The sequence below is a fragment of the Argiope bruennichi genome, chromosome 11, assembly GCF_947563725.1.
Source record: "Argiope bruennichi chromosome 11, qqArgBrue1.1, whole genome shotgun sequence".
Lineage (NCBI taxonomy): Eukaryota > Metazoa > Arthropoda > Arachnida > Araneae > Araneidae > Argiope > Argiope bruennichi.
In genome coordinates, this window is record NC_079161.1 from 14,226,570 (window position 1) to 14,253,623 (window position 27,054).

The 27,054-nt window shown below is 33.1% G+C and overlaps 1 protein-coding gene across 2 annotated transcripts; it reads left to right on the top strand.

Moving 5' to 3' along the window:
• Positions 1–482: 482 nt before the first annotated feature.
• Positions 483–25,500, top strand: LOC129957689 (microtubule-associated protein futsch-like). 2 transcript variants are annotated; one of them, XM_056070147.1, is made up of 5 exons: positions 483–582; positions 6,886–9,664; positions 15,391–15,486; positions 18,784–19,005; positions 24,825–25,500. In XM_056070147.1, the coding sequence occupies exons 1-5, from the start codon at positions 514–516 to the stop codon at positions 25,256–25,258; spliced, it is 3,600 nt and encodes a 1,199-aa protein (XP_055926122.1). In that variant the 5' UTR covers positions 483–513; the 3' UTR covers positions 25,259–25,500. The 2 variants fall into 2 exon arrangements, with proteins under 2 accessions (XP_055926122.1, XP_055926123.1); XM_056070148.1 differs by having other exon boundaries at positions 530–586.
• The last annotated feature ends 1,554 nt before the right edge of the window (positions 25,501–27,054 follow it).

The window sequence follows — 27,054 nt, forward strand, 5'->3', positions numbered from 1 at the left end:
CGCTCCGGTTCTGTAGCAGAGAACTTACCACCAGGTCACCGCGGTTCCCTTTGCAAACGAGAAAGTAAACATTCCAGAGTAAATTGTTACAGATTATTTGTTACCCATTTTTGCTATCATTTAGGGAAAACGAATCTTTAAAAAATATCTTTAAATGGTTTACAAATAAAAAAAGAAAGTTAAAAAAATTGTTATATTTGATCCAACTATGCATTCTAATTTAGGATTATTTTAGTTTCCACGTGTAGGAAATTTGGCATTTACGCGAAATATACTAGAGAATTCAAATCAGGAAAGGGGGAATAATCTTAAAGGACACGCCAACTTAGTTCCATAGATTAGGAGAGCTGTGATAGTGTAATTTCGAACCGATGGCTCATCTCAGATTTAAAAATCTAATCTTAGACGCTATGAAATCCTTGCTCTAGTGTGACTTGAATAAAAATTAATTCACCATAATCATGCGATACTAGAGTGTGAACTGAAGATCATAAAATGTGAATTCATCATGTCATGAAAATAATTACGTTTAATAGTCAGTATTTGCTTTTCTCGTTGCTCGCGCCGTTGGATTCTCTTTTGGTAGGTAAAAAAATTTTACATAATCATTTTTGCGAAAATAGTAATTTTCTGAATGTAATACTTTGGATAATTAAGTTATTCGATTAGGTTCGGAGATGAATATTTAAAATATGATACTTAAACATTTTTAATTGTACCAAATATCTAAAACATACTTGAAAGATCACTATTAGAAAAAATTAAACACGATGCCTTTAGGTTTTGAAAAAACTGCTTATTTAACAAAAATTTAACAAAATTTTGAATGTTAGGAAAAGTAGTAAGTTAAAAAATTAATGGAAATTTTTGTTTCATCCGTATATAACTCAAACTACATAAGAGGGAACAGACCACCTGATAAAAATCATTTCAATAAATAAAAATTTGATGAGCATTTGAAGTTGCTGTTAATGATTTTTTTTTTGTAGAAATTTGTCTATTTTGAACTAAAAGTATCTGTAAAACATGTTTAAATGAATCCATCTTAAAATCCGAGGTCTATCACAAACTCAAAAGTTTTCGATAGATGCATACCAAATTTCACGAAGTTTTATTGAATTGATTTTGAGATCGCGTTTTCCGTAAATCGCAATGAAATATTTATTCTTAAAAAAAATGAGTTTAGATATTGTGCTTGTAAATTAGTTCACCCAAATGGGCTTGAAACAAACGTAGTTTTCACCCTTTTTTTTAACAGAAATTCCAAAAATAAGCAAACTACGGCTGAATAGGTAGAAAGTTAATATAAACATATCAAATATCATTTTGGAAAATTTTAAGGTGAAAAAAAATTCATTTTCGGTTAAAATACCATTGTTTCCCATTTCATTTTTATTTGTTGTGTATTATTGAAACTAACGTATCTATAGTTCAATCTTACATGTATTAAAAATGAAGTTCATTTCCAAATTCATGAAATTTAGATTATTTTCAGATCATTAAAAATAATTCAATTTTCTGAAAAAAAAAACATCTTTGCAACTTAGTCGGATATCTTAAAATATTCATCTTAAACTATTATAATAGTTCTTTTCCTTAACACTTCAAACAGCCCATAGAAAACGAATACAATTCTAAATATTATTTCCTCTACCATAGAAAGAGTTAAAATATGCATCTTAATTTTAATCCTTTGAGCTACGAATTTAATTTTCCTAATTAGATGATACGTTCTATTTGGGACATTTATTATTTTAATTTCTAAAATAATATGGCATTTGAAACATTTTAAAACGATTTTTGAATTTTAAATTACTTAATATTTTAGATTTAAATTTAAAAGTTCAATAATTCGAATCAGACTCGATATTGTATTAGGAAGGGTTAACATTTGAAAACCTATGCAATTAGGAAATTATTTCAGTTCAATTAAGAACAAATTGCATCGACTCGGAAGTGACTTCCTACGAATGTTATACAAACTATTGCAAACTTTAAAATTATAGAAAAAATTAAAAAAAATAATCGGCACATCTTGGTATCAACTATATTCTGCGAAACAGTCGCATTCTTTTAGAAATGTAATCATAATAAAATGCAATGATAGTATTTTTTAAAAAATTTAGATTGTTTTGAGTAAATGTCTTAACCCTTTAAAAGGCCATATTTTTTCTAGTCATATTATGTTAAAATATTTTTAGGCTTGAAATTGGAATAAGAAAAGGGATTCATTTAGTTTATTAGATAAATTTAATTTGATTAATTAATTTGGTTAATAAAGTGACAAACCAAGACGCATCATTTTGTGTGAGATAAAGAACTGAAGCATCTAAGTTTCTGTCTTTATAAAAATTGTTGGAACTTATGCAAACTTACATAATTTCATATAAAGATTGATAAATTTGGTGGGAAGCATACTTCCCACGGCCTTAGAAAGGGTTAAACAGCAATTCAGTTTTTTTGCCAATCTGTTTTGGACCACTTCTAAATAAGTTTCTTCGTCACGACGTTGGTTTCAACCCATTTAAAATAGAAAGCAAATAAAATTTTTAGAGTTTTGCTATTTTGAATGAATTTATGAACCTTCAGATACATTATTAAACTCTTCGTCGGCCGTAACGCGTCCAGCGCGTTCGAGGGAAATTTCTCTCGGGCGGCCGTAAAGCGCTTCAAGTGTTCTACATTTTAAAACTTTTAAACGTTTAAAACGCTTTGTAAATGTTTACTTGTTTGAGCTTTTATTTTTGTTCTAATGCTGTGTAAAACAGAAATTTTCGCAGACAAGAGAGGACGGCGAAAGGGTTAAATTGTATCCAATTTTCTATAGAGAGATTAGATTAGTTCCTATTCACTGCATAACATTTCCCATTCTGTGAAATTAAAAAAAAAAAATATCAGCGATAACTCGGAACCAGCGATATGCAATTTCGATATGTTCCTCTATCCATAATGCTCCCAATTCTTTTCAGTTTTTCTTTCTCGTATTCGAAGTATAGGAAAATTATTTTAATCGTCGAAAAATTCGAACTCGAAATTTTAACGAATCGTCACGTTTCGGACCTACCCGAGATCCTCAAAACGCATTTACTTTCATAATTTCTATAATGAAACGTTATTGTTTACATTTAATTAAAAGAATACTTGCAAACGATATTTAATTTTTTCAAATATGTTTAAAATGCAGAGATAAACTTTCAGTTCTGGCCGATAAAACAAACTTTTGGCGCTCGTTAAAAACTTCAAAGCTTTTTAATAATATAAACTTTATTAACATATCTAGATTTGAATATTTTAATATTATTTGTACTTTGATATATTTATTTTACAATAAATGTGGAATTCTTATAAGCAATGTTACGGTCAGTAAATAATCGGTTATTAATACTTATTGGTCATTATTAATCAAACCGGTTAGTATTAATGACCGATTATTCACTCGGACTGTAACAGTAATATAATCACTACCTACGATTGTTTCAATATGTAATTTTTCATTTTTACTTTATCGTATATGAAGTATAGTGAAAGTATTGTAGTCGTCAAAATATTCAGATTCGAGATTTAAATGACTTCGTTTCGGAACATCTCAAAATGCAAAAAACATATTTTTGACATTATGGCTGTCATGTGTGTCATTATACCTGTGTCAAAGATAACTCAAAAATGCTTTGAGCAAAACGGATGAAATTTGTTAAACGGTCTTTACACAAAATGTGTAGATTTCTATCAAGTTCCGAGTAAACTCTGTACAAAGGAAGTATATCTATCCGGCTGTTGGAATATAAATTAAGGCTGTTAGGAAATCTCGGCATTAAGGTTCTAAATTCCAAATTATTTTGTCTCCCGTACTTTATTGAAAAATGATGCAATGCATTTTGAACCTGCTTTTGCGCGTCATTAGTATGAGTAAATCACTTCACTTGACATTAAGCATTTAACTATTTAATCGATATCGTATCTGACATTTATTTAACCCGATAACCGTAGCTAATATGCAAAAATAAGAATTAAGACATGATATAAATACGTGTCATTATGTTTGTAAGATGGTTCGGTTCGGTACTGGTTTCAGGTCCTGTAATGACCGTTTATGTATTTATAAGTTTTCCCCGTCATATCTGTAAATAGTTCATCACGTGTTCAATTTTATTTCCCCTTAATAAATTGTGTTTAAATTAAACCTTTCCTTTTGTCGGATCCAATCTTTGGAGACTTTTTATTTGTCATTTCCACTGCAATACTCTAATATCAAACGGCTGAATTCCCAGCCGTTTTTATAAGATATCATTGTATCAAAGGCGATAACTACAAACCGCATAGCTAGATGGAGGAAATCCAATACGCAGATTCAGCATAAATGTCAAATTTTGAACCAAATCAAATTTGGTTTAATTTTGATAATTTTGTGATTGTCGAAAAAAATTCGAACTTGTAGGTATTAGTCAAGTAATAATTTAAAAGAAATTTTAAGTAACCAATTCTATAAAAATTACATTCTTTAGCATGGGTTCCACACATGCAAGCAACGGAATCGCACACATACTGAAGAAAATTTCTCGAAATGCTTTGTGTCCGGTGTCAGGGGTTGCCAGAATGCTCGCTTAAGGCAGAGATCTGTCATCCCATCCGGTGATGCATTACAGTTCTGGTACTACAGACGATATTTTCACTAATCTCTACGTTTTATAACCACCCTAACTTGAGAAAGGATATTTTGACATTTTGCACGACCGTCTGTCTTCAAAACGCTTGGCGCTTAGACGGACGAAATTGAATATACGGTCTTTTACACCACATTTGTATTCTATCAAATTTTGAGCAAAATCTGTTCAAAGGAAGTGCATCTATCTAGCTGTTCGAATACAAACCGCATAGCTAGATAGACAAAATTTAGTACAGATTCTAGATCTAAAGCATAGACAACTATCAAATTTTGAGCCAAATCCAACAAGGATTTGGCTGTGCCTCGCTTTGTACTTGCAGAGGCACGGAAACAAGATTTAACTCTTAATTGAGAATTTAGATTTAAAGTGTCTTGCGCTTGGTGCAGTATAGTTCAAGTCAAGCTTTTAAACAGAACAAAATACGCTTTCATTGCCATTTATTACTTTGGGATAAATTTCAATCCTTCGTCTATTATATTGAGTAAATGAATGAACGCAATCTTTCTGATGCATTTTCTTTGAGTCGTTTTGAATTCACGTATTTCTACTAGTAAATACGGATATGTATGTCGATATTCCACAAGGCAGGCCATTTAATGTGTTTACCGAATTCAATAAATATATTTTGAAATGAAGTGCACATTTTATTTAGAAACTTTTAATTGCAGTTTTAATTAAAAATTGGGCTGTTAACTTGTTTCACTATTACTTCTGAAAATATTATTCAACTGATTTTAGCAGACTGAAAATAGTTTTTTCTTTTTAAAGATATCAATATAATTGCTGTACAAATTCCTTCTGGATTTAAGCAATTTAAAAAAAAAAGATTTCTGCATCATTTTTAATGAATTTTATTGTTAAAATGAAATTTAAACCGTTTTCATTTTTCTGTCAAATATTCGGAGATGAATTAAAAAAAAAAAAAGATGCATAAAATTTTTTAATTGTACGAAATAGCTAAAACAGACTCGAAAGGTCACTATTAGAAGAAATAAATACATTGCCTTTAGATTTGAAAAAGTGCCTAGTTAATGTAAGTTTAGCAAAATTTTCAGTGTTATGAAAAACAAAGTTAAAAATGAAATATTTAATAAAAATATATAATAACGGGAAATATTTAATTTTTATTTCCCCTACATATAGTTCAAACTACATAAAATGTAAGAGACCACCAAATAAAAATTATTTTAATAAAATTGTATGAGCATTTGAAGTTGTCGTTAATGATTTTTTTTATCGAAATTTGTCTGTTTTGAACTTAACTTCATTTAAACATGTTTTACAGATACTTTATCTTAAAATCCGAGGTCTATTACACACTCAAACGTTTTCGATAGATGCATACCAAATTTCACGAAGTTTTATTGAATTAATTTTGTGATATCACGTTTTCCGTAAATCGCAAAGAAATATTCATTCTTCAAAAAATGCGTTTAGATATTGTACTTCTAAATTAGTTCATCCAAATGCGCTTGAAACAAATGTAGTTTTCACCCTTTTTTTAACAAAATGCCAAAAATAAGCAAACTACGGCTGAATAGGTAGAAAGTTAATACAAACATATCAAGTATTTTAGAAATTTTTTTCGGTAAATCACTCATTTTCGGTTTATAAATACCACTGTTTCCAATTTCATTATTATTGTGTATTATTGAACCTATTGCATGTATAGTTCTATCTCGCATAGAACTATAATAAAAACAGTATGTTTTAGAACCTATGAAGTTTGGTCTTTATTTTCAAATTTTTCTGAAAGCAATTTTACAACTTAATCGAATATCTTAACAGTATAAATTTTTCGTGGTATAAGGGAAGAAAGAATTATTTTTAATGTGTTCAGTTTTATATGAATGAAAAGAAAGTGAACTGCAGTACCGGAAATTAAAATTTTCAAAAAAGTTACATTTTAATGTGTTAAGTTATTAAAAAAAACCACTTTGATGTCTGGCACAAATTTTAGCATAATCGGTAATTTTTTTTTGAGATTAAATTGAAGACATTCTCTGGGAACAGCTGCTCTCTAAAGGCGACTACAAGAAAACTAACAAAAACTTAGAAAAATTCAAATATATATTTTTTTATGAACTGTCTCCTTTGTAATAAAATTCTTTAAAAATTCGAATGATTCAAGTTTAGATCGTATGACAAGTTTACGGGACACTGTAAAATCTCAGCTATTTTTGATGAATTATAATGAAATGTTTCCTTTTTAAATTCACAGGTAATAACAATGGACCACAGTGACTTATCTCTAAGTTCTTGTGAAGATAACTCTAGTCCGACAGAAAAATCAAAATCAGATGATGAAGGTAATACTTTCCCAATTCGTGTCGACCAAAATTCGAATAAAGACGATCCGAGTCAGGAGAAATATGAAACTGAGGATAGTGCAGCAGTTGCATGGGCATCGGTAAAATCCGATCAAAGTGAAACCCGGAAAAGGCACGCGAGTGAGTCGCCTATCGGCGTAGGCGGAAAGAGGGCGTCATACAAAATCTCGCCAAGGATCAGACCAATCTCCAAGCTTAATCAGTCTACAACTAGCACCGAAGCAAATTTCGGTTCCTCCTCGTCTAATGGTATGTCTTCTGAGGAAGAATTGTTAGATAACCTTGAAGAAATCTACGAATCTGAGGATTCCTCAGATTTAGCACATAAAATTTCGGAAAGGCCTCCCTCAGATGTTGAAAATGAGTCTAACTCGACATTTATCACATCATTCGCTGGTATAGATATAGTCGATGAATCTCAGACAAGCCGTGTATTTTCCGGTGCTGATGAAACATCTTCACATCAAGAGGATTCATCGAAGACACCAGAAATGCCCACCAACCTTCATACAGATAGCGTATCACCGACGACTAAAAGTTCTTCAAATTATTCTGAAACAAATGAAATGCATTTTACGAGAACTCTTGCTTCCGGTAGATCTTTGGAAATTGAGAAATCGCCTTCCAATATGAATGCGACTATCTTATCTCTGAAGCCGTCTTCCGAAGCCATGAGAAGAATTGGGCACTCATTGTTGAGAATAGCCAAGATGGTGGAATCTTTTCACACAGAAGTTGAAAATAAGTCTCACTCACCATCCCCAGCATCATTCGCTGGTAAAGATGTGATCAATGAACCACAGACGACACATCATGCATTTACTGAAGCTGATGAATCATCTTCACATCAAGAGGATTCATTGAAGCCTCCAGAGATGCCCACCAATCTTCATGCAGATAATGTATCATCGCCGGCTATGGAAAGTCCTTCAAATTTTTCCGAAACAGATGAAATGCATTTTATCCAAGCTGTTGCTTCCAGTGAATCATCGGAAACTGAGACACGGCTTTCTAATATGGTATCTCTAAAGTCGTCTTACCAAGACATGAGAAGAACTGGACACTTATTGTTGAAATTATCCAAGAAGTTTGAATCGTTTCACACAGAAGTTAAAAATAAGTCTGACTCACCATCCGCAGCAGCATCATTCTCTGGTAAAGATGTGATCAATGAATCCCAGACAACACACCATGCATTTAATGATGCTGATGAATCATCTTCACATAAAGAGGATTCACTGAAGCTATCAGAAATGCCCACCAACTTTCATGCAGATAGCGTACCACCGACGACTGAAAGTTCTTCAAATTATTCTGAAACAGATGAAATGCATTTTACGAAAACTCTTGCTTCCGGTGAATCTTTGGAAATTGAGATATCGCATTCCAATATGAATGAGACTACTTTATCTCTAAATTCGTCTTCCCAAGCCATGACAAGAATTGGGCACTCATTGTTGAGAATAGCCAAGATGGTGGAATCATTACTTACAGAAACACAAAATAAGTCGGACTCGCCATCCACAACATTCGCTGGTACAGATATGGGCAATGAATCTAATACAAACCGTGTATTTACCAGTTCTGATGAATCATCTTCACATCAAGAGGATTCACCGAAGACACCAGAGATGCCCACCAATCTTCATGCAGATAATGTATCATCGCCGACTATGGAAAGTCCTTCAAATTTTTCTGAAACAGATGAAATGCATTTTATGAAAGCTCTTGCTTCCGTTGAATCTTCGGAAACTGACAAACAGCTTTCTAATATGGTATCTCTAAAGTCGTCTTCCCAAGACATGAGTAGAATTGGACACTTATTGTTGAAAATATCCAAGATGGTGGAATCGTTTCCCACAGAAGTAGAAAATAAGTCTGACTCGCCATCCGCAACATCATTCGCTGATACAGATGTGATCATTGAATCCCAGACGACACACCATGCATTTACTGAAGCTGATGAATCATCTTCACTTAAAGAGGATTCATTGAAGCCTACAGAGATGCCCACCAATCTTCATGCAGATAATGTATCATCGCCGGCTATGGAAAGTCCTTCAAATTATTCTAGAACAAAAGAAATGCAAATTACGGGAACTCTTGCTTCCACTGGATCTTCAGAAATAGAAAGCATGATGACGATTACCTTACCCAAACATGCATCTTCCACTAACTCCAGAGTGAGTGAAATGCCACCTGCACTCTCAGACTGTGGTGCTACAGGTGGATTTTATGAGTATGATCTCAAGAACGATAAATCTGTTAGAAGAAAGATAAAAGCTGGAACTCCGGTCATGTCTGATGCCAATTTGCCACCAACTAAATACTCGGCAGAGGCTGATTCTCCAGGCTCGAGAAGAGTTGGACGCTCATTGCTTCGAATGTCCAGGACAATGGAAGACATTTCAACAGGAGCTGATGATAGGAATATTTTTGATACCTATCGTAGATACAACATTGCGGAAAATTTTGCATCTAAGACTTGGATGAAGGAACTTCTTAATTTTTGTACTCAGACAGAGAATAATAATGAAACTGTCCAATTCGATACTCAAAGTTTATTGGAAGAAGTTCATCATTTCTTTCAGCGTAATCCTGTGACTGCTGACGAAAGTCTAAATTGGGAAGAAAGCAAGCGTCGTATTATTACATCTAAATATTTTAGTGGTAAGTTTTTATGTCAATGATTTTGTATTAATTTTACTCTTTTTTGTACTTTCTAAGTCTAATACGACTGTGCATGCTTAGCGGTATATAATTTAGACACAAATGATACAGAAAAATTTCCCTAATTAAAGAATTTTTAAGATAAGGTAAGATTTTTTCAAGCAATTGATTATAGTTTTGAATTTTTAAAACAATTTTATAGTTAAAATTTTTTTTACGATACTATAGTTATAAAACACTCCCAAATAATTATTCATATAATTGATTTTCAAAACTCAAGCTTAACTATATTTTGTACTGGATTTGTAAAATGACGATCACTGTCAAACACTGAGGTAATATTTAGTGTATAACTTATCCCCGCAAGCCTTGCAAAACAATTATTGAATTTCATATAGTAATTCTGTGCGTTTCGTATTTAGACGAATTGTTCTTATGGCAAATGCTTATATAAACCCTAAAGTTTACTTATAAAATATAACAAATAGTGTATCTTTTATTGCATTTAAAATGTTAGTGTACTGTAAGATCTAATACATAATCTGCTGCCTATCAAAACTTATTCTCAAATGGATGTTAAAGTTCATTATCAGGTACATAGTCACAACCTACAAATAATCGAATATGCAATTACACATTATAATGGCATAAATACGCATAAATTTTGCTTTATCTCCCAGGACCAACAAAAATGTAAAAGGCATTTAGTTCGTTGTTAACCTTCACAATTTGGTAAATTTAAGCTCATAGACAAGTTCGTGTTTTTTTGTTTTATTTGAAAACATATTTTGGAAAAAAATGCCTCTAAAAAGTACAAAAAGTAGATAAGTGAAAGTAGAATACTTAAAAATAAGATTTCTTTAACACTTGTCTTTGGAAAATTGATAGCCATTTGGAATTAAAGATCTGAATTTCTTAAACATTTAAATTTTTCTTCCCTAACATAGTAAGAAATGAAAGTTTATAACTGTTTGTAAATACAACAATTTTTGTCAATGTGAAACTCGTGTTGTGAGAATGTAATACAGTTGATCGTCTTGATGAATTTTTTTCTTTCTCCACACAAGCAGATTCTTGGTTGAATAGTAATGTTTTGAAATTGAATTACATCTAAACATTGGAATGAAAGGTATCTTCTGCTAAAGGAGTTGGGTCGTGAATCGCTGAAGGCTGTTAGGACTACATCCCCAATTCGGATTTTGATGATTAGCATTCAATTAAACCCATGTTACCTAAGCAGGGTGGAGGTAACTCCATTTTGGTGAATAGTTGTCTTTTCCTGTTCTGGTGTTTTCAAAACAGAAATTGTTTTTAATTTTTAAATCCTTCATAACTCTTTATTTTTCAACTTCCGTGTAAATTATCCACTTTTTTCTACTTGGGTTTAATTAGTGCAATAAAATATAGCAGATTCTATATTCCCAAAATATTCATATTAAATTTTTTACGACCCAAAATAAATGATTATTCTTTACACTAAAATTGATTCGTAATTAAAGTCATTTTGAAATATTTTTTTTTATTTTAAGGGGTCTGGGACACAAAAATCGTCAAATTTTCAAAACTGTTTTTAGCTGAAAAAGTTCTGCATGCTTTTCTGCTTAAAATAACATTTAAATCATGTTTCTGTCTTAATTAGAACGAGAGATATCATAATTTTTGTTGACCACTGCTTTGAAATTCCAACTGTCAGAAAGGCGTTGCTATGGCAACTTCATCTCTTTAAATGTAAACAGACATTTCCCGGCACTGTTTTAGCTTAATTTTTGATTTTTTTTTAAATTTTAAAGAATTTATTTTAAATCCTAGATTTAGTTTGTATACAACTCAACTCCTTCAATAATGAAGTGAAACGAAGAGATACAGTGTTTATTAGAACCTCTGTGTTTACATTTCATGAGACAACGTGCTTTTTAATTTTCTGCTCTAAAGTTTGTTTTCTTAATTGTAAATGTAAAATTAAATTAAAACAAACACTTGTGAGGAAGGGAGGTGTCTCTTATGCATCTGGAAGCTTTTAAATGTATTTAAATAGTTTTAATTCTTATAAATTTTATTTTTAAACTTTAAACGCATTTTTAACCATGTAGCGTTTTTTCATTATTTGTTGTGATCAAATTGATATAAGTCCAGATCATATAAAGATAGACGTCTGAAATTTGAAACACATACTTTTCAAACTGTTTGCCTTAATTTGATTCAGCAAATTTAAAATTTTTTTTTACTTTTCAAGATATGAATTTTTTTTAAAAAAGTACCCAAGATTTTTTTCAAAATTTTCATTTAAATTTTTTAAATTAATATTTTTTTAAATTGCCGAATCAAAATGAAAGAATACATATTTGATTTAATGAAAAAATTTTGAAAATTGATCAAAAATATTTTGAGTTATATCGATTTAAAACAACGTCACTTTTTTAAAAAAAAAATTTAAATGTTAAGTTTAAAAAAATTTTTGAAAACTTTTGTGTTGTGATTTTTCTTATTAATAAGATGGTTGATCAGTACAAAAAATTTCAAAATTTTAAATTAATAAAAAATTTTTCAAAATGTGTCCCGGACCCCCTTAACTATTAAAGATAGAATATTTATCTGCATAAAGAAAAGAAATTATGAAAAATTGTAACTTAAATTAGAAACAAGTGGAGTCTGAAAAGAATGAATTTTAATTCTCGCCAAATTGGAAAAACAGGCTGAATTACTAACTTAAGGAAGAGTTAAAAGTTGCCTCAGACATGAGTGGATAGATACTCGAATGCTTTGTCGAAAGGTTTGTGGCATAAAATTCCAGTATTTTGTGAACAAAACATCAGTTATAATCATAGCCTTAAAAGCACGTTGGGAATTTTTCGAAATAAATAAGAAAATCTTATCCATGAATCAAATCAGCTCAGGCGTCGTCCTCGTCATCTGACCGAGGTTCAAAATGACGAGGTCCGTCCTAAAATAGCCCTAGTGTTGCTTTAGAAAGGGACGTTAATATAACTAAACTAAACTAAACTAAACTAAACTAAACTAAACTTATCCATGAATCGGATAGAATTGATCATTAACCATAAAACAAGTCGTAATATTTATTTTCAATGACCGAGTTAACTCCGGATAACTAGTAAGTGTTTAAACATTTTATATACCAATTCTGTCTCATCACTTTAATATAATTCCAACGAATGACTTCGTATCCTAGTAGTAAACCAGAATATTGCATAACATTTCAGAAATATTGACCAGTATAGTAAATACCGAAGAATACCCTAAAAACAATATTCAAAAGATGTTGAATCTTTTGAAAACATTAACACAGTAATGTTCTGGCACTGAAATATTATTGGTGTGGAGAGGTGTGGATTCGGGTGTCATCCTCGTCCTCTGACCGCGGTTCAAAATGACGAGGTCAGTCCCAAAATAGCCTTAGTGTTGCTTTAAAACGGAATGTTAATATAACTAAAACCAAACTAAAATATTATTGCTTAATTTAATTTGAGATTTTATTCCAAAATATTAAATACAGTAAATTTTTATTGTATAATATTGTGAACTCTATAAAAAATTTCCATATTAAATAATATTGTGAAAACTGCATTGTAAATTCTACATTTATCAACGTTGTGATAATACTATAAATCATATATTTAACACGATATAACAGTTTATTATGCATTTTTGTTCATCTGAAGTGAACAGACATTAATACATATATTTTTGATATCTGGTTTTTGAAATAGTTATTTAAATTATCATTAGAAAATTAACAAATTTATGACATTAGAAATTAAACAAAATTAATTACTTAAAAATTTTTGTTCCCAAAAAATTTTCATCCAGCGTTTAGTGTAAATAGAACGTGGTAAACATTATTATATTTAAGCAATGAAGAATTTTGGTAAATTGAAGCAAATTAAGCAATGAAGAATTTGGGTTTGTTTTACAGAGAACTTCCTTTTCTTTATTTTAATACTGAAATTTTATGGATGATAAATTAAACGATAAATATTTCCTAAAGAAACGGAAATGTAATATTCGGAAAAATATTCCCTATATATTTAAAGGTTATTACATTTGAACCTAACTTCCAAAAACTGTTCTAATAGGAAATCTTGGTTACAAGAGATCGTTTCCTTTTTGATTTAAAATCACAAACTCGTGATTTTAAAATGGTTATTAAATTAAAAGGGTAATTTAAAATAAAATATAATAAAATATTGGTCAATATAACAATGTTTAATTTCATATTGCTTCGATATAACAAAATAACATCGTGCAGTACTGTTAGCTCAAATTTTGCAATTTTGATATTGTGCGCTAAGTGGTAGTTTTTATTATTGGTAGTAAATAAATTTCTAAAAGGCTCTTGTTATAACATAAAATACATCTATCCCATTCTGTTTAGGAGTAGCATTGTATTTAATTCTTGAAAAGTTAGATTCTTCATGATTTATATTAGTATATACAATATTTGATTTTATTAACATACGAAAATGTATTATAGTGGACATAGTCTTATATTTGTCAAAGCAAACAATCGAGAATGTGAAATTCGCCCCTTTTCTAGGTTTTGCAATGAACTCCGCTTCATCCCATTGTTTTTTAGTTCTCTATGAATTTTAACACTTCGCACTCGGAAAAGTAATTCGATGCATAATTATTCACCTAATACAATGATATATTTTATTGCTCGAAAAAATAAACATACATAATTGTTTTGTTCGAATTTCTTCGAAAAATTAATTTACATCTTTTCACCATTCTGGAGGCGTTCTAATAATCAAAATTGAAAAATAAATGAAACGTCAAAATGATTCACCGTCTTGAATGGTGAGTGAGAGGCACTATCCGAGGACAAAGGGTTAATTCGCGAAAGGTAAATTTTAATTGTCATAATGTACATCACTTGCGATATCCGATTGTTCTAATGAAACAACTGTTTATAATTTGAAATCTCAGTATCTGTGAAAAATAAGGAAAGAAGTATTTTTCATGTTTATGATATAAGAAAGAGTACTTGTGTGCGATATACGTTTCTCTTTATCTACTATCTGTTTTATATATTAACACCTTCGCTGCCACGTCTCTTACCTGTGGTTCACATTTACTTTCCAACTGTACCCAGCCATCTACCGAATTAGGTGATCCTTTTTCATTACAGTTTGGGCCGTGGAGGCCTGATAGTAAGGTCTCTGCTTGAGCCCGGATTCTAGACCCGATTCCACTGAAGAACCGTCGTGTAAGTAGGTCTGGTGCACGTTAAATCCGTCGGGGCCAAACATCCTGCTGGTGTGGAAGCCTGGAGAGGCGGGAAGCCAGCTCGGGTGTCGTACTCGTCATCGTACGCGCTTCAAATTTACGGGGTGCGTCCTAAAATAGCCCCAATGTTACTTTCAAACTGGATATTAATAAAACGCTTCACAGTTTAAAAACTGCAAAGGGGAGTTAGCTAATTAGGTAGTCCGAATGGCTTGAACCGTGACTGAAAATGTTAATATCTAGATCAACTCTTTAAAAACCTAATAGTTCCAGTCAGAGATCTTTTATCATTAAAGTATTTTGTCTTAAGGTAATTTGGGGTATATAGAAAAGCACAAAATATTTAGTCCCACAAGGTCACAGAAAACATTCTATACCATCTTCAAAGAAGCCTAGGAGAAATAAGAAGTAACAATTGTAATTAAGAGTTCCTGGAAACTAATTCAACTGTATTCATGTAATTTGATGGCTTTGTTTTTCAGATGAATTTGCTCGGGATCACGGACTGCTTCCATTTGAAGAACTCATGGAAAAATATGCAGTGGAACTTGAAAACTACGCTTCTTCCTACCTAAAAAGTAAGCATTTTTACCTTCCTACCTGAAATGTAAGCATTCTGACCTTCCTTCCTTTCTACCTACCTGAAATGTAAGCATTCTGACCTTCCTTCCTTTCTACCTACCTGAAATGTAAGCATTCTGACCTTCCTTTCTACCTACCTGAAATGTAAGCATTCTGACCTTCCTTTCTACCTACCTGAAATGTAAGCATTCTGACCTTCCTTCCTTCCTTTCTACCTACCTGAAATGTAAGCATTCTGACCTTCCTTTCTACCTACCTGAAATGTAAGCATTCTGACCTTCCTTCCTTCCTTCCTTTCTACCTACCTGAAATGTAAGCATTTTCACCTGCCTTTCAAATTGGTTTAACATACTATTCAAGACATAGGGAGACGGATTACGAGGGAAAAACTAGTTCCAGAAACACCACCGATAGATGGAGCTTTACAACAGAAAATATGCTAAAAAGGCAAATAATCACACACACACACACACACACACACACACACACACACACACACACACACACACACACACACACACACACACACACACAAAAATCAAATGCAACATGAGATTTTTCCTTCATAATTTCTATTGCAAATATAAAGAAAATGAAGATAAAGGGAAGGAACTTAAACTGTCATCGTAACTGCAATTTGAGTCGACTCCAATGGATAGTGATACTGTCTTTCAAATCTGCCAAGATTACCAGACGTCCTCAATAAACATGATTTTTTTAAGTATCCCCAAAGCCAAAAATCAGAGGGATTAAGATCAGTAGAATGCGATTGTTAGGTTGTCGTTAAGCATAACTCATTACTACATCATTAGTAAAATGTTGCCGAAGAAACTGGAGTGCACAGTTCAATGTGTGGAGGCGTTTCATCTTGCAGAAAAGTAATTGAATCTCAAGGCATTGGCGCTGTTGCATTTGGGCTACAGCAAAATTGTTGAGCATGTTTTGGTACCTCCTGGTCCTTTGCCAAAATTCTTAAGTCAAAAAACTTTCGAAACGAAGCTGCAGCATTTCCTTTGATTTTATAAAACGACTTCACAAGCAAATATCAAAATCAAAGCCATCCCATCTCTGATAAGAATGACATTCTCCCAGATGTAGCCCATTTTATGTGCAGAGCAGTAGCATCAAGCGAAGGCTTTGTACACATTTTTGTGCGTGCAGTGCGAAATTGCAGTTACAATAGCAGTTTAAGTTTCTTCACTTTTTTTATCTCCATATCAGTAATAGAAATTATAAGGGAAAAACTGGTGTCGAATTTGCTTTTTGTGTGTGTGCGCCTTTACACCGAGTAGTTCCGCTGTATAGAGTTCATAGTGTGGTGTTTTAATTTTGATCGCCTTGTATTCGACTTGGAATGAAAATCCGATGTATTTCAGCTTCCGTCTGTGTTTTAAAACTTCTTAGTAATTCTCACTTAAATTCCAATCTTTGCTCAAAGTTGGAAAAAGGGGGAGATGGTCTTCTCAATTTTCTCGCGTACTCTTTGATAAAAATGAATTTGTGTTCTAGAAGTTTTCTCAAACGATTAAACCCAATATTTGACAGAACTACAATTGCCACAGAATAGCATATCAAATTTGATATTGTTACGAATCTGTGAGTCGGCTTCCCAGCATAGTTGGTTCCATAGGAGGTCCCACAACATGGCGACGAATTTGGCAACTTTGGCGCCAAAATAGATTATACCCGAAACATCGAGAATTTTCCCGATCCGTCCATCAGGAACCGAGATACGCCTCGAACGTTCCTCATTGGTTGAGAGGCTTCTAGCCCCGCCTCTTGAGACCTATAAAAGGAGCAGCCTTCAGCTGCCGGGTCGTCGTGAATTCGTCGAGGAGAGTAGTCGGAAGCGACGGTGAAGAACTAGTCTTCCAGAGATTAGCGGAGCAGCGACGGAGTAGAGTGAGTGCTGAACTAAGCTGTGCGCTACTGTCTGCAGTAGAGTATTGTTGTATGCTGCACGTCTCGGCTGAAGATAATCGTCTTTTATGCTGTATATAGTTTTCGTCATTGTGCTGTCCTGTGTGTCTTCGTGTAAATAAACGTCGTTGTTTCATTTTCTACTGCCGCCTGCTGATTGAGTGTTCTCCAAACCATATAACTCCCACTATCCAAACGAACCCCGGGAAATTTCATAACAATATATTTCAGTCAGTTATATTTTTTATAGCGTCTACATGTTTATGTAAATACAGAGCGATATTGTCAAATCCTTGTTGGATTTGGCTCATAATTCGACACTGCAGATATTAAATCTGTGTATCCATCTAGCTTTCTTAGTTTTGTAGTCATCCTTTTAACTTATTATGGATGAGCTGGACAGACATCGTAGTTCAAATTTTGCTCAACATTTTATAAAAATCTAAAAATTTGGTGTGAAAATCGTATACCACATTTCACCTCCTTAAAAGAGCTTTTGGGTTATCTTTGTCATAGATATAATGGCAAAAATGTATTTTTTGATCTTAGGGAAGTTTAAAACGTGGCGATTCTTCGAAATCTGAGTTCCAATTTTTTTAATGACTACAATGTTTTCTCTATATTTCGTACACGAAAAAGTAAAAATCAAAATCAAACTTAACTTTAAATATAATAATAGTACATATTGTTACGAATCTGTGATGCTGCTTCCCAGCATAGTTGGTTCCATCCTCATAGAGACTGTTTTACAGTCATCTCTATTGGACGGAGTCCGGGTGTCGCGTCGGAGGTCCCAGAGCTTGGCGACTTTGACGCCGAAATAGATGATACCCGAAACATCGAGAATTTTCCCGATCCGTCCATTGGGAACCGAGATACGCCTCGAAAGTTCCTGATTGGTTGAGAGGCTTCTAGCCCCGCCTCCCGAGACCTATGAAAGGAGGCAGTCTGCAGCTGCCGGGGTTGTAGTCGGAATCGACGGTAAACAACGGGTCTTCCAGAGTTTAGCAGAGCAGCGACGGAGTCAAGCTAGTGCTGAACTAAGCTGTGCGCTACTGTCTGCAGTAGAGTCTTGTGTGCTGCTGTGTGCACGTCTCGGCTGAAGATAATTGTCTTCTCTATGCTGTATATAGTTGTCGTCTTTGTGCTGTCCTGTGTGTCGTAGTGTCAATAAACGTCTTGTGTGTTCGTCTACTGAAAGGATTGATCATTGTGTTGTTATCTTCATACCATACACAACCACTAAATACACTCAAGTAAGCGAACCCGACGGATTGATAGTGATAGAGGGAAATCCGTAACAATATTGACGTTAATTACTCCTAAGTTTTTAACGGATTACTGAATTATGTAATTGCATTTTCTTATTACAGATCAGTTAATAAGGATGCAAGCGCTCTGCAAAATTTTAATACAATACAATCTATCTGAAAGAAATTTAATTGACTATTGCGAGGACTGCAGTCTCTTCTCACTCAATAGAATGGGATGCATCAGTTCTGATCAAAGATCATCTCTTAAGCAGGATATCAAAAGACGATTACTTTGGATTGCAGAAGAAATGGGCTGGGATATTTTCCTGGATCTATACAAAAGTAAGTATCTATTTCTTTGAAATAATAAATTTCTTTGAATAAATATATAAGTATGTGTAGAATTAACTAAAAAAAATTATGAGTAGTCATTCAAAAAATTTTCTATATTTTCTAATAAAAATGTCGATTCCTCAACCGTTTTTCCCTTTCTTAACAAAAAAGTAACACCAGATTTTACATATTTTTTCAATAAAGTCCACATGGACCAGTATGTTTTAACAGTTATTTCAAATTTAGTTGTAAAAGTTTTTGCAAATTCAGCTTGTTTAGCATAAGCTTGCGTAGGTGCCTTGACTATACCTTGTCTGTAATTTGAGTAGAGTCCGTATCCAATTGTTGTGTCGTTGGCAAATGGTTTATAACAGTTTAATGTTCATAAGTTCATTGTAAGTTCGACTGATGGCTTCTTTGCAACCTGGGTACCAGGTGTATGTAAAGTTTTTTCCAGTCTTTTGGTTCTTGAAATTTCTTGTCGTGCCTTTCAGGTCTAGGTCGTGAGGATCTAGGTCTCTTGTTTCTTTTTCTGCATTAAATGATAGGCCTCTGCTGGCCGAAAGTGTTGTAGCTTATGTTGACATCTTTGCTGTTGGCTGTGCTTTCTTTGTTACATCTCCAACTAATAAATCGTAATTTTGAATAATGTCGTATGCACGGGCCATTTGTCTGAATGACACAACCATTTTCTTTAGTAGCTTGTATTTGTACGTATTGAACATATTTTGTGTCATTACGTTGCTGCAATGTTCTTCAAGTGCTGTAGGTAAACTTTCCCAATGCCATCCGTCTTTTTCACTTCTTGGCATTGTATCCCAGGCTGTTGTAGTTTTGTCATTCAAGGTAGCGTACAAGGTCACCACGTTATAACAAGTTTTAATTCTTTTTCTGTTCATCCTCCTGGCAATTCTTCCTTTTCTGTCATTTCTTTTTTTAAAGTTATAGTATGAGGTCCATCGTGTCTTTCTCTTGTTCAAACTCCGGTATTTGCCAGGACGTGAACGGTATCTCCTGCGAAGGTTGTATTTCCTCCGAATCACCATGATTTGTTAAAACTCTGTTGGGAGATAACCAAGATGAATTACTTATGGAGGTGGAGGGGTTGGATGATGGAGTACGGATCCCGTCGGAGTCCGTTTTTCAGATCTCAAGCCTTCATAACATAGTAAACCGTTACGTGTGTATTAATAATGCATAGTATTGGCAAATACTTAAGAAAAATCAATCTTCGTCATGAATATAGTGTTTTCACTGAATCTAGCATGTGATGTAGGGCGCATAACCGTTACCATTTGGCCAATTGTTCCAAATTTTAAGCCTTTTTTTTTTCTGACCAATTAAACCCAAAATTTGACATAGGACTAGAATTGTAGTCAGTCACGCAGTCTTCTTTTATTTACGTCATTACGTTTTTGAGATAACGCATTTACATGTTTCTAATAGTACTGATCAGTATGCGGTCAGTCTCATGACGGATTTAGTTCCAAATTCGATACAGATCTATATTTTAGATGCTAAATTTCTGTACCGAATTTAATCTATTGACATTTTCTGGTTGTCTGTTTATTTGTGCTCTAACAACTGAATAGACTTTCTCTGAATTGCTTCTGTTCAAAATTTGATAGAATATACAATTTTGGTGTCAGTTCGAATACGAGAAAGTAAAAAGAACGACTTTCTTGTAAATCACGGCTGTAAAAAAAATTTGGGTTATTTCTCAAAATCATAAAATAATCTTTACCTAACTTGATGACCTTTTTGTATGAGTAGCATACCAAAAATGCACTAAGTAATAGTTCGTTTGCTATTTCAACCAGAGCATCTAACATATAAGTTCAAGTTGCGTTATCTTTTAATATTCGGAATTGATTTGACCAAAGCTAAAAGGACTATTAAAGAAAGACGCATGCATAAATAAAATTAACTTTTAAGAAATACTTTCACGTAATTTTAACATGCTTATGAGTATAATATCGAGTCAGTCTTTTCCTCGACATATATCCAGGGTTCGAAATGCCGAACTTCAAACTAGCCTTTCCCAGTTTCCCTGCTTCATAGGCAACTATAATCCAGATAAATTTCATACAAATGCTGAAATGAATTTGAAGAAAGAAAAGTATCCATAATGTCCATCAGGTGTGGTAAACGCCTCTTTTCGTGAGGACTCTTCATCCATCCCTGGCATGCATCAAGAATGCAGAACAAACTAAAACCTGAAAGTCTCTCAAGCAAATCAATGCATGGAAGTGGAAATTTATCTTTAATAGTCGGCGAGTTCAAATGTCTGCAATCAATTACCGTTCCTTTATCTCCTGTTTTCTTTGATACCAGTAAAACTGGACAATATTCTGAACAGCTATCCTGAATGACACCCTGTTCTTTCAGTTCTTGAACTATTTCTCTTAACTTGCCTTTCGCAATTAGATGCTCGATATGGTGAACGAGATACAGGTTTTCTGCCTGGAGTCTCAGTTATATGCATTTTTGAGTTGTTAATACATCCTAGCTCATCTGACTTTAGAGCAAAACAGTCTAAATTCGTTTAATAACTTGCATAAAATCTGTTGCTGTTCTTCATTTATGGATGGACCAAATTTAACTGACTTTAAATCGATAGAGTTTCGCACAATTTTTGTTAAAAGTACAGTAGGCGTTGAAGTCTTTTTTTATTTCGATATTAAAGTTACATTTGTTTTCAGGCACCCAATTTCCTCTGAAAATTGCACGATTTTTCATTAGTTGTAAATGTAAATTGCTTGGATTCATCATAGGTACTTGTGTTTTGCCATCATATACAGCCAAAGCAACACCATTAGACATATTGTCTTGAGTACTGTAAGATACATATCCATCACCTTTCATATCCTCACTAAAAACGGTGACCCATTGAACTGTGCGTGGTTCAATCACAAATTCTTTAAGAGTCCTTAACACTGCTCTGTCAGGCATTTCATCCACTTGAAAATCACATAAAAAGCTTAACTCATCAATATTAACTAATTTGGATCTCCCTTGATTTCGAACCATAACCACATTGGGAGAATCAATAATGCCATTGCCTATGAGGACGTCAGGGCCCTCAAAAGTATCATCATTCACAACATAAAATAGCACTTCACGTAGCTTTACTTTGTCAGTAATCACGTTAACAATAATGATTCCGAGTGATTCTTTCGCACCTCCAATACCTCTAATTGGAACAGTAACTTTTCTGTTTTTATTTAACCGTTGAGCAAAACTATATTTCAACATAGATATATCAGCTGCAGTATCCATAAGAGCACTTGTTTTCTCCTTCAATACTGATATTCTATGTTGTGTTATTAACGTGACTGGCAACCGAAATTGCGTTGACTGATGGTGAAGGTATTTTATTTGGACATTCTTTTGTCCCGTGACCTTCCTTCTTGGGTGCAGTGCAAAATTTTGGTCGCTTGGGATGTGCACAATCATCAGCAAAATGTCCACTTTCAAAGCAATTATAGAAGATGGTTGGATTGTTTTTAATCTGTTTGTTTACTAATGGCCCAATTTTCTTCTTTTGGGAACTTAATGCTATTGAATTTACTACTAAAATGACTACTTTTCTTGAAATTATCCTTTAGTTCAATAAATCCATCAACCGTTTCAGCAAGCATGTATGGGGAAACTATTTGTGTCCATTGATCCAAATAATGTTCACGAATTTCTGGAGGTGTGCGGGATTTCATTTGATCTGCGATCATGACATCCTTCAAACTCGTAAAACTGTTTTCAAGCCCTGCAGTCCATCCATTAAAAAATGTTTCCAGCTCATGATAATATTTTTTCCATGTCTTACCACAAGTAATCTTATGTGAATAAAATAATTGTCTAAATTTTTCAGCAATTAATTTGTAACGCTTAAGTAAAAGTGACTTCACATACTCATAATTTTCGCACTGTTCTTCTGGTTTTCTCGTAATAATCTGCACAATTTCAGTTGGTAGCTGATTAACTAAGCATGCCATATACAACGTATTTGGCATTTCTACTCGCTTCATGACCTTCTCAAAATGAACTAAATAAAGGCCGATTTCTTCACTATTTTCTCAATTTTGACTGCCAATCAACCTTTGGCGACGATGGCAATAATTCTGAGCCAAAGAAATCTGAAGTTTTAGCAGCAATCTCTAACTTTTTAAGTTCTAAAGCATGTTTTCTTTCTGCTTCTTCCCGTTTGGCTTGTCGTTCGACTTCTTCAACTAAAATATCAACCCTTCCTCTTACCATTTCTGCATCATAGTTTTAACTAATATTAACTTTCTCAAATCTGGAATTTTCAAGCCACTAGATACATCTTCGGATAATTCTTTGGTTACGAAACGTAACTGTTCCTTACTTTGAACAGTGTTCAAAGTACGTGTTCCTTACTTTGTGCTTAATCCGGGTTCCTTACTTTGTGCTTAATCCGGGTTCCTTACTTTGTACTTTAATCAGAATTGAAAATTAAAATGGCTTGTTCATCCCACTTCTGAATTGTAATAAATGACTTCTAAACGCAATTCGAATTCTTGTTTTACTCCAACTTCAAATCAAGAGTTGAGTTGATCCTGCTATATACAGCGAGTTGAGTTGTTACAAAGTGTAATGTGAGTATCTCGTGTATAAGCAATAATTGTTTAACCTCTCAACTGAATTATCTTTTACAAATTTAATAGCCGTGCAAATGTTTCCTGAATTGTGGCAATTTTTAAAAATATATATATTCTTAAATTTCTAACTATTGATTATTTTTGTCCTGAAATTCAGTGCCTCCACAAATATTTAATCGCGCCATTTTCTTCCCTTGTTGAAAGCTAAAGATTCTGTTTAATATCTGTGTAGTTTACAAGACAATTAGCAAAACGTGGTTACAATATCGCGAATTTTTGACAGATAATTTGGATACATTTTTAATAGCCCTACGGTATGGAATTGTCTCCATTAGATAGGTAATCCATTAATAGTTAAATAAATAACTTGAATTTAATATCTAACTATTTAGCTGAATCACGGGCTTGAAGTTGCATCTAAATTGATCTGAAAACAAATAGTTATTATTCCTGTATTACAAAAAAACAATCCCAATCTGCTATTTCAAACCACTTATTAGTTGATATATCAAAGCTAATTTAAATGTGAATAACATGTAAAAAACCATGAAAACTTGTTTCCTAATTACAAATGTTTGTTGCAACCAAATGTTGATAAATATGAATTTTTATTATGGAGTTTAATCTTTTTGAATAGGGGCTTATTACATTTATATACTAGATACCTCCCTTCTTAAGGTATTTGCGATAATTTTCTGAACCATGACCGTAGTTCAAAGGATTTTAATGACCCATACCAATATTTTCCTTCTGATAAAGCAATAATTATTTTGGCATTCTTTTTAAAATCCTTTTTTTTTTGTTTTGTAGAAATTTTTAGATTTTTTATTCTGAGTGATTTCATTTTCATAAGTTCACTTTCAGAGATCCTATTTTTAGTAAACTTGTTATTTCACTGAAGTGCACATTATATATAAATCCAATTTTGAATTGGAAAAAATAAATAAAAAAAAGAAACAGAATGCGGCGAAATGTTTCACGATGTTTTTAAGTGAATATTTACATCTTTATCTGAAAAAATTTCTTGATTTTTCTAATCAATTCATCATATATTCGAGTTGATAGAAATTTGCTATTGTCTGAGTTGCTCTAAGTGTATATCAACGTATTTCATGATGACATTGAAAAAAATGAAAATTTCCTCAGTTGCTTTACATTTCAGTTTCAGAAGTAAGCTGTTTAGATGATCTTGTACTACTTTATATTTTTCAGAAGTATCGACGGGAGAAGCATCTTTTGTTGGTATACTTAGGGATTCAGAGATCTCTCCGGCATCTATAGCTGAGGAGACATTCCCACCTAGAGAATCGCCAAATCCACTCCAAAGTTCAAACCATGCTCCAGATCTTTCACTAGCATGCCAAAGCACAGACTGCACTAAACTCGGAACACCTTTAGAAGACAAGTCGGGCAATATCGAACCTCCATCCGGAAACGAAAGAAATTTGCCCAAACAGGATGAATCCACGAGCGAATCAAAAGAATCCTCGAACTTCATTTCAGAATCTGATTCTCAAACCATAGAGGGCAATCAACAAAGCAACGAAAATATTCCTTTGTCGACAAGTGAAACAACGGAACCGAGCAATGGAGAAAACGCTGGCGAAGGCGGATCAAATGTTTCTGCTCAAAATTTTGAATCGTAGCCAGACAAAACAACTTATGATGAATGACAACATCGTGGATAGATGTTTTTACTGACCAACCATTTTTTTCAATGAAACTTAACTTTTAATGAACTCAAACTCAGAATAGGATAGCTTTATTGATATTTATATACTATGTGAAATGTGTCGCATTTGACATAATTTCTGTTTGAGATATATTTTGTCTTAAAATGTGTATTTTAAATAAGTTTTTATGCTGCATGGCAACATTTTTTTTAAATGATCAGAACTATTTTTATTCACTTTTAGAATTAAATGTTATTATCTCGTATTTCATAATCTTTCTCATTAAAAAGATTAATATCTTATTCATGTAAATTTAGTCCTCATTTTGCAAATTTTAAAATTTAGTATTGGACTACCAAGTTATTTCGCTTTAAATAAAAAGTACACATGATTAACCCTTTCTTAGGCCGTGGGAAGTATGCTTCCCACCAAATTTATCAATCTTTGTATGAAATGATGTAGGTTGGCATAAGTTCTGACACATTTTTTCAGAAAGACAAACTTACATGCTTCAGCTCTTTATCTCGCATACAATGACGTGCCTTTATTTGTTACTTATTTATTAACCACATTAATTAATCAAATTTAATTTATCTAAAAAGCTAAATGAATCCCTTTTCTTATTCTAATTTCAACCCTAAAAATACTTTAACATAATATGACTAGAAAAAATTGGCCCTTTAACGGGTTAAGTAAATAATAAATCCAAGGAATAGTTACAGAAGGAAGAATTTGTGGGATTATGATTGGCTAGGATAGAACCTGGGACCTTGTGGTTCGCAGTCGAGTAACATGACCACAATACAAAAGCAATTGCTCGGGTAGCGTAGCTGTTAACTGGCTTATAAGCTTTCACTACAAATTGTTCATTTCATTTATATAATTTTTTTATAAATTTCTTTAAGGTACTGGAATAAATTGCTGCCAAAAATGCTCAGAATTTAGAACCAAAACTTTCTTTAAACTTAAAACCGCATTTTTTTCAATTCTAAGCTACTATAGAAAAAGATGCAAGCAAGTCTCATGCCTCGCATTGAATCAAATGAAATGTTTTATTATTAAAAAGTAAACTGTGGATCAATAAAAGGCGCCTTTTACTTTATGAATGAGCGAAGAAATTTCTAATAATTCTGCATCATAATACGAACTGAATGTTTTAAACTTTAAGTTTGGTAACTATACAAATATTTAAAAATATTTTCGCCTTAACGATGACTTTTTAACTTTCTCGTATGCGAAGTACACGTAATCGTCAAAAAAATTCGAACTCAAAATTTTGACGAATCTCCACTTTTCAGATCTCCTTCAGTTTGAAAAACACATTTTTCGAAAATATCCGTTAACTCAAAATGCTTTGTGCTAGACGGATGAAATTTGGTATAAGTTCTTTACACTAAATTTGTAAATTTCGGTCAAATTCTTTGCAAAATTCGTTTAGAGAATTTTGCAAAGAGAATTTAGCCGGCCCTTCGATTATAAAGGGCCGCGGTGGCCTGGTGGTAAGGTCTCGGCTCGTGAGCCATAGGGTTTCAGGTTCGATATACGACGGTTCTTCGGTGGAATCGGGTAAGGGGGTCTGTTGCACATTAAATCCGTCAGAACTAAACGTCCTCCCGCTGGTGTAGTGTAGTGTAGTGTGGTGTGGAAAAAAGGGGGGGGGGTGCGAGCTCAGGTGTCGTCCTCGTCATCTGACCGTGGCTCAAAATTGCGAGTTCCGTCCCAAAATAGTCCTAGTGTTGCTTTACTACGGGACGTTAATATAACTAAAC